The sequence below is a fragment of the Pangasianodon hypophthalmus genome, chromosome 3, assembly GCF_027358585.1.
Source record: "Pangasianodon hypophthalmus isolate fPanHyp1 chromosome 3, fPanHyp1.pri, whole genome shotgun sequence".
Classification (NCBI taxonomy): Eukaryota; Metazoa; Chordata; class Actinopteri; order Siluriformes; family Pangasiidae; genus Pangasianodon; species Pangasianodon hypophthalmus.
In genome coordinates, this window is record NC_069712.1 from 28536669 (window position 1) to 28545389 (window position 8721).

General features: G+C 37.8%; 1 protein-coding gene across 1 annotated transcript in view; it reads left to right on the forward strand.

Moving 5' to 3' along the window:
• rps6ka2 (ribosomal protein S6 kinase, polypeptide 2) overlaps positions 1-5713 on the forward strand; it is a 32621-nt gene extending 26908 nt beyond the window's left edge. The window contains exons 18-21 of the mRNA XM_026939545.3: positions 448-524; positions 1906-2023; positions 2549-2686; positions 3398-5713. Coding sequence (XP_026795346.1) covers positions 448-524; positions 1906-2023; positions 2549-2686; positions 3398-3523 — 459 coding nt within the window. The 3' untranslated portion in view covers positions 3524-5713. The remainder of the gene's footprint in view (positions 1-447; positions 525-1905; positions 2024-2548; positions 2687-3397) is intronic.
• The last annotated feature ends 3008 nt before the right edge of the window (positions 5714-8721 follow it).

An 8721-nucleotide genomic window follows, 5' to 3' on the forward strand; every position in this document is an offset into this window, starting at 1 on the left:
TTTCTTTCCTTCCTCCATTCCTCCCTCCCTTCCTTCCGAGTCTGATGCACACCTCTAGTCTCAACCAGATGCCCTGTGAAGCTTTCTGGCAAGCGTTCTTAAAAAATCAACAGTGTGCCTCCTACTTGTGTCTGTATTTGTATCTGCTTAGAATACATATTCTGTTCATTCTGAATAATATATGTGAGTTCAGTTACATCCCTATATGTTTTTTTAAAAAAAAAAAAAGAAAGAAAGAAATATTACAATCAAAAAGCACAAAGTCAAAACACTTATTCTGAAAGCCACTGTAAAATATTTAATAATATCTACTCAAGATTGATCAGCTTCCTGTTGCTTGGTACAGTCAAATGGATTGACAGCAGAAATATTATGGTAATGAATGTAGCAACTCCTGTTATGCCAACACCATGCTGTGAGATGACAGAGAGTTGGTCTGTGTGGCAGGTTCTGAAGAAGCAGGGATACGATGCTGCTTGTGACATCTGGAGTCTGGGAATCTTACTGTACACCATGCTCGCAGGGTGGGTAACACATCTACACACACACACACACACACACACACACACTCTGTCTCAATCTAATTTCTCCCTGAATGTGCTTATAAACATGTAAATCCACACAATGATATGCTATTATACAAAAATATGAAATTATTATTTATTGAGATAACCTTTAGGTCCCTTGTCTCATTTTATTTACTCATGGATGGCATATGAATATAAATTGAGCCACAGTTAAGTGTATTACCTCCAAAAAACACTGAAAGACAGGACCTTTAACACTACTACTAGGCTTAATTCCCAAAGCAGGTCAAGTGATCAAATCAGATTTGTTTCTTCAGACTGTAGTTGCATGTGCTTGCATATCCACATTTGTTGCTATAGTAACGACAGCTACTGACTTTGAATTTTCACTGTGGATTATGTTTTACATAATGTTTATGTCAGGTCATGGTTTGGAATGACTTTATCACAGACAACAGCAATAAGAGCATTTTAAAGAAAGTTCTTGCGCAGACGTTACATTGCTCCAGGCCTATGTACTGCCCTTCTTTCATGCTGTTGTAGCAAATGTTAGATATCAAGACGTGGTCTTGTCATGTGGTGCATGTGATCATGAAACAAAAATAACAAAAAAAAAATCCCAACAAATTTCTTTTTTTCTACTCAGTTAGGACATGATGAAAAATCTGCCTTTTTGAGCAAAGCCTTAAATAAACTGAGGGAGTCGGGGGATAAAAATGTTTTTTCCATATAATCCAATCATTCAAAACTAAACATAGTTACAGCTTTTAAGAGATTGCTTTCAAATATAGATATTCCTTGACATTTTGCACTGATTTCAGCAGATGGGTTTTATTGTGATGAAGAAGCCTGTAAAGGCTACATAATTTCACTCTGTACTCCTTCCATGAGCATACCACAGCTAGTTTAAAATCTGTTCAGTGAAGTTGACAGCTTGTCCTTGTGGGAGTGATTCAGTGCCGTCTGCCTGACACCTGTCAACACTTTTTCTAAAGTCCCGCACTGACCCGTCTTCCTGCGGGACAAGCAAATAGAAATCACTGTTCCAATCACGCATACGAACACTGCTCATGAAAGGACTCATTTCTGGAGCAGGGTTGAAAGGATTACTGCGTAAGCCCAGGTCAGTTCAGCAACTGCTGTGGAGAATCGAGCCGTGCTCGACCAATTTAATGTTCCTGTCTGTTTGTTGAGCTTTAAAGCTCCTTGTAATCAGGGCATCTGAAAAGGCGCATTTCAACACATTTAACCTGGCCACCTAAAAATAGTGCTTAGAAATTGGGCTTCAACAAAAAGCACTTCCTCACTCATGTTTTCAGCCCAGAAGGCTAAAATATGCTATTGTGTTCTCTTCCTTTCACACTCTCTCTTCTAACAGATTCACGCCCTTCGCCAGTGGACCTGATGATACCCCAGAGGAAATCTTGGCTCGAATCGGCAGTGGCAAATACACCCTCTCTGGGGGCAACTGGGACATGGTGTCTGATGCTGCTAAGGTTAGAACAACTGGCAACAGTTACTGCTGTTTGGTAATTGCCTTACATGATCTGCGTACTACCTAGCACTGGATGTTCCATGTCTATGCAACATATTGTTATATATTGTACATATACTGTAAATTATTAACAGAAAAGAATTATTAATAAATTAGTGTATAATATATGTATGGAAGGGGACACAAAAAGCTGGTCACATGCTTTGGACTCTTCTTGGAGGTCATATGCACTAAAAGTACTGTTTTTCACAATCCTAGTAATTTTTCAACACTTTTATTTCATCATGTTGTCTCAGGTCAAAATAATCTTTCTAACATAAATCTAATTTTCAAAAATGCTGAAAATTTTTCGTATATATTAGATAAATGGATCCACACGTTTCCATAAAATGTGAACCAAATACACATATTTCCACCAAAAACAAATATTTTGTTGTTTTTTTATTTAAAAGAACACAGTAGTTTCATTGTCAGCATTCTAGTGATGTGATGTTATTCCTTGGTTGAAAATGCTCTGTGTTTGTAGGACATCGTGACTAAAATGCTGCATGTGGACCCTCACCAGCGGCTCACCGCACCTCTGGTCCTCCGTCACCCCTGGATCGTAAACCAAGAGCAGTTATCTCTGAGTCAACTCACCCGACAAGATGTGCACCTGGTCAAGGTAAAAATCCTGCTTTATGGCATTTACATGGATATACATATATACATATATATAAATGTGTCATTGGGAGGATGTACTGTACACCGATCAGCCATAACATTATATTATTATATTACGTATATTAGGCAGCAAGTGAAAAGTCAGTTCTCAATGCTGATATGTTGATATGAAGCAGGAAAAATGGACAAGCATAAGCATGAACGACTTTGACAAGGGCGAAATTGTGTTGGCTAGATGACTGGGTCAGAGCATCTCCAAAATGGCAGGTCTCGTGGGGTATTCCCAGTATGCAGTGGTTAGTACCTACCAAAAGTGGTCCAAGGAAGGACAACCGGTGAACCGGCGACAGGATCATGGCGCCTGAGGCTCAGTGATGCATGTGGGGAGTGAAGGCTAGCCCGTCTGGTCCGAGCCCACAGAAGGGATCCTTCAGAGGTCTTGAGGAGTGCATGCCTCGAGGGCTCAGAGCTGTTTTGGCAGCACAAGGGGGTTCTACACAATATTAGGCAGGTGGTTTTAATGTTACGGCTGATCGGTGTATGTCCTTTGCAATGCTAGAAGGTGCAACATTGCCACCATGTGGCTCTCTGAAACACTGCATAATATAAGAGTGTGTTTTTCATCCACTCTTGTGCATTTCATCCATATGAAAAAGTTGCAAAAGATCAGACTAACAAAATGAGTTCTGCTCTTTTGTATTGTTTATTAAAGGGAGCAATGGCTGCTACATATTCAGCTCTTAACCGAACGCCACAGGCTCCAAAGCTTGAGCCTGTCCTTGCTTCCTGTCTGGCTCAGAGAAGAGGAATGAAGAGAGTGACGTCCACTTGCTTGTAGCACACAATCAAACAGCACCACCTATAGGCCCTGAAGACCTTCAAGTGTCAAGCCTGGGAGAAGGAACCAGGCAGTCATCAATGCACAAAGGGGAGCATACCATGTGACCGATGTAGATGAGCAATGGTAGAATTTTACCCCACGTATACAGCTTTAGGAAAGTGAGCGACTGAGAGCTGCTCACATTAATGCAAAGCACATTGAGAGTAGATCCAGAGCTTCCCTGCTGTAATCCTGAAATGCGACACAGCCAGGAAATTGTACTGTTTAGATAATATCACCAACCAAGAGCACAAATAACATAACCTGCAAGCTCAAGCTGTGATGGCTGTCATGTGTCGCGAGCCATGTCGAAATGTTTGGACCTGACTGCTGTCATATTGAGCCAGAATGATGTCATTCACCATCTGGTTCTGGTTGTAATAAATTTACAGTAAGTGTGCCCAGAAAATTGACATATTTTTAGTGGACAGCAGGACTGCAGTGCATTGAAACACTAACACTAAAGCTCTTAAAGGAATAGTTCAGCAGGGGAAAAATGTGCAAACACAGTTATCCCTTAGCCAACAACTGTGTTTGGTAAGTCAAGGTGTGTTTGGTTTCCTTATAAAGTTGACTTCTTTAGATATGCACTGGAGTTATACAACTAATACTACTAACAAGGAAGGCGCATAGGTACCTGTACATTTCCTTTTTTTTTTTTTTTTTTTTTTTTTTTGCAGAACCGTTCCTTTAAGCCTATTCAATTTATCTATGAGGTCATTCGACATATACAATGGTGAGCCCTATGAAATAAATGCTTCTTTGGCTATCTCAGGTGTTCAGCATTCAGCACATGTACACAGTGCATTTACATAACCACAGCAGAACAAGCAATATTAAGTACAAGAGACTTTAGTAAATGGACAAGACTATAAAAGATGCCAGCATTATTGACATTTCTTTATCTAATTCCAACATGCATGCAACGTGAGTGGTTTTATGAATGAAAAAGGTTCTTTTTTGTCTTCTTATTGCTTAATAGCTTGTCGTGAACTGCTTCAAAAATATGATTTTTTTTTTGTTTGTTTTACACCAAACAATTCAAACAATTACTAACTGTATTAAAAATATTTTTGCTGAAAAAAAGATTATTTATTTATTTTTTAATTTATTTAAAATAATTGTTTCTTCATATGTTTGTTTAGAATAAAATTTGTTTATTGTTCAGTTGAATCATAAATTTATTTATTTATTTCACCTGCTGATTTATTTACTTGTTTTTGAAGTGCACTTTGACGGTGAAGCTTGTAAATAAGTGCCCGAGTTTTGCACTAACCTTTGTTCAGAATTTTTACTAAAATATGGGATAAATATATGCAGACAGTTCTGAGATTTCTGAGAAATGGAATTAAATGTGATTTAAATATTTTTAGACATCAGAGGTTTAGCATGTGGTTTTGCGTAATCTTACCCGTGAAAATGCTTGTTTATTTATGCGTACATGTTTCTAACCTTATACATGTATATATCAGGTTCTTGAACACCTATAGGTGAAAACAGTGATTTTTATATATCCCAGTAACATAGGGAGCAGAAATCTTTTTTTTTTACACCACCATGAATTTCCTTTTTTAAATGAAGTTTGAAGAAAGAGCTTTTCCTGTGTGTTTGCTATCTCACCATAGCTTGCTCAGAGTCTGTTTTTCACTGCAATGCTTGTTTCTTTTGGATGGGATGTGTGTAAATGTATAATGTTTTACCAGCATCCTTAACTGCATGTAAGAAGTTACTTTGAGCTAAGGATGATGTTAAATCTCAGAATTTTCATAAACACAGCATTCTTACCTTGCAAATTATGACAACGTAGGAACACTGTGCACTCTCGGAAATAAAGGTACCACACTGTACTTTTTCTTGTCTCTGGGGTGGTACCATCAAGGGTGCATCATTTGTACCTTTAACATGTGTCTTTTACCAGGGAATATGCATTTGATGTACCATAAATTATCTTTTATAGTAAAGCTTTAAAGGTCCTTTAGGTCCAATTGTGTATAAAAATATAAGGTATAAAGATACATAGTGATGGTACCACTTCAGCCACAAGGAAAAGTGCATTTTGGTACCTTTATTTCTGAGAATGTGGATCAGGTGCAGAGAAAACTGAACAACCAGAGTCATATTGTTATTTTTCATTCATTTTGGCTTGCATGCCAGCAATTTCTAAATAAATTGTATTGAAAAATGTGCTGACTGATTTTGTTGTAAAGTGATTCCAGTCCCCAGGAAATGGTGATTTTCACTGAAACTGCTCTCTTCCTCAAAAAAAAAAAAAACAGCCAGCATCTTTCTCCTTTGAAAAAGGAAAATCAGTGACCCTTTTACCATAATATGAATTTTAATAACATTTTAATCATTTCATAGGCTGAAAAAAAATTAATACCAGATAGAACATGCTACATTGATACAATTTCTCCCAAATTTCTCCCCATGTGTTCTAGATATGACATTTTTATATATACAGTCATGGAAAAATATAGTACACCCTCATTCAATTCTATGTTTTTTATTATTTATCTAAATAAAATAAGGTAAATAAAATAACAATTGTGTGTTCCTCACGACCTTCTAGAAGCAAACAAATAATTTCAGGCAACAGCAATAACAAAAGAAATCATATTTCAATATGTGGTCATTTTTTCCCAAAAAGTAAACTATCATTCAGAAACCAGGTGGTATAAAATAAATAATACACCCTTCCTACTTCCACAATCATTAAGAGAGTAATTAGCAGCCAGGTGTTATGAATGAGATGCACAAGATTAGTTAATCATCAAGAACTGTGACTACATTCTGTAAAAGCAAAACTTCTGGAAGTTTGCTGTTTTGGAGCACTCGGGTGTGTATTTACAACATGCTAAGAAAAAGGACATCAGCCATGACCTCAGAGGAGCAATTGTTGCTGACCATCAATCTGGGAAGGGTTATAAGGCTATCTCCAAACAATTTTAAATTCACCATTCTACAGTGAGAAATATATATATATATATATATATATATATATATATATATGGTGAACCTTCAAGACAGTTGCCATTCTTCCCAGGAGTGGATGACCCAGCAAATTCAGTCCCAGGTCAGACTATTTAATGCTCAGAGATATGGAAAAAAAAATGAGTTGTGACCTACAGGCCTCATGTGACATACAGGCTTCTGTAAGCACATTAAATGTTTATGTTCATGATGACATGACATATTAGAAAAGACTGAATAAGTATGGCTTTCATGGAAGGGCAGCTAGGTTTGTAAAAGTGCATCGGAACAAACCACAAAAGTTCTGGAACAATATACCTTGGACTGATGAGGCCAAGAAAAAAGTCAAGGTGTTGGAATGGCCAAGTTAAAGTCTAGACCTCAACTCCATTGAGATGCTGTTTAACATGGTTGTATAAAATCTCCAATATCTTTGGTATACTGTTTTTGGCCATTTGTTGTAACAAGACTGGATACACTTAAGACCTCTCTTAGCTACTTTGGGACAAACTAAAAAAAAAAAAAAAAAAAAGATTTGTTGATTTATCTTTTTTTCCCTAAATTGTTTCATACTTTTTACAGATTAGAAACCAACATTCTTCTATACATTTAATGGTGATTGACAGTCTACTCTTTGGTAAGGTAGTGATGGTGAAACAGCATGGATTTCCTCACCACCGTCTTGAGTGTCCATTACTCAAAGCATTTCAACACCAAGCACATTAGTGCCACTTTAGTGAGAAGGAGAAGTTATATAGAAGCGAAATGTTTTTATGTTTAATAAAATTAAATTAAATTAAAGTGATAAAACTGCTTGTAAATTAATGTTGACAGGAACAAAGCTCCCACAAACATGGCTAGTTTGCAAGCCTGTTAATTTTGCTAGATAGTAAGCACACTTGTGAATGGCAGGGTGTGCCCCCTGCCTAGTGCCCTGTGTTCCTGGTAGTGTTGCCAATGTAGCAAGTTTGTCCCTGCATTTGGTGACTTTTTAGACCCCTTTGGTGACAGGTGCTGGTTATGACTTGAGAAGATCACTGACCAATGTTTGTTTCACCCACACACTTCATTTTAAACTCTTCATGTTCATTTTAAACACAGTGGATCATTGGTCTGTGTATTTGATTTGGCACAGTTTTTATGCCAGATGCCCTTCCTGACACAACCTTCCCCAATTTTATCTGGGTTTGGGATAGCACTGAGAGCGCACTGTTGAACACAACCCCAGTGGTTGGTTCCCTGGCTGGGAATTGAACCCCATCCACAGTTGTGAGAGTGCTGTAGTCTAACCACTGGTTCTCCGGGACCCCTCTTCTTGTATTTACAAGTCATGAAAGTGAGTCAGTATCTATGTAACAGTATTGAAAACTGACCTTAAATCACCTCTTGTATTAACTTTCAGAGCTTCACTTATATACTACACTGTACCATTTCTAGTACATTTAGAAGGGTGACTTTAGGCCTATGATCCTACAAGGATATTTCTTTGAGAACAAACTGGTGTGACCTTGTAGATGGTGTTTTTAAGGTGATTAAGGTGATCTAATGTTGTTTTTGAAACATAAACTGACTGAACTCTCGCCATGGTTAAAACTAAGATAAGGGGACAGTGAAATAACTGGGGCGAGAGGCAGAAGTGTGATTAAAAGAAAGAAGAGAAAACTCCATCCGATGAGATCATTGTTTTAGAATTGTATAATCAGATGCTCTGCAGACCATCTCGGCTTTGTTGTCTGATTCAATAAAGTCTATAGATTTTTGGCATCCAGAACCCCTTGTCTTTGTAACTCATTTTCTTATTCTGATTTGCAGAAGTATTTGCCACAAGCCCTGAACACCCAACCCAATGAACACTGCACCTCAGTTGAACACCTCAGTTCAACTGAGCACCTCAGTTGAACACTGCACATGCTCAACATCAGTGCACCATTACCCCACAAATGCTCTTGCGGTTGAATGGGTAAATCTCCACAGCCACAAGAAAGCCTTCCCTGAAGAGTGGAGGCTGTTATAATAGAAAAGGGGGACTAAATCTGGAATGGGATGTTCAGAAAGCGCATACGGCTGTGATGATCAGGTGTCCATAAACTTTTGGACATATAGTGTGTAATCCATGATAGGCAGTGAATTTGTACAGTGAGTTTGTGGTACAGAATAGTCACTAAAGCTTTTCTTTCTTCAGTTAA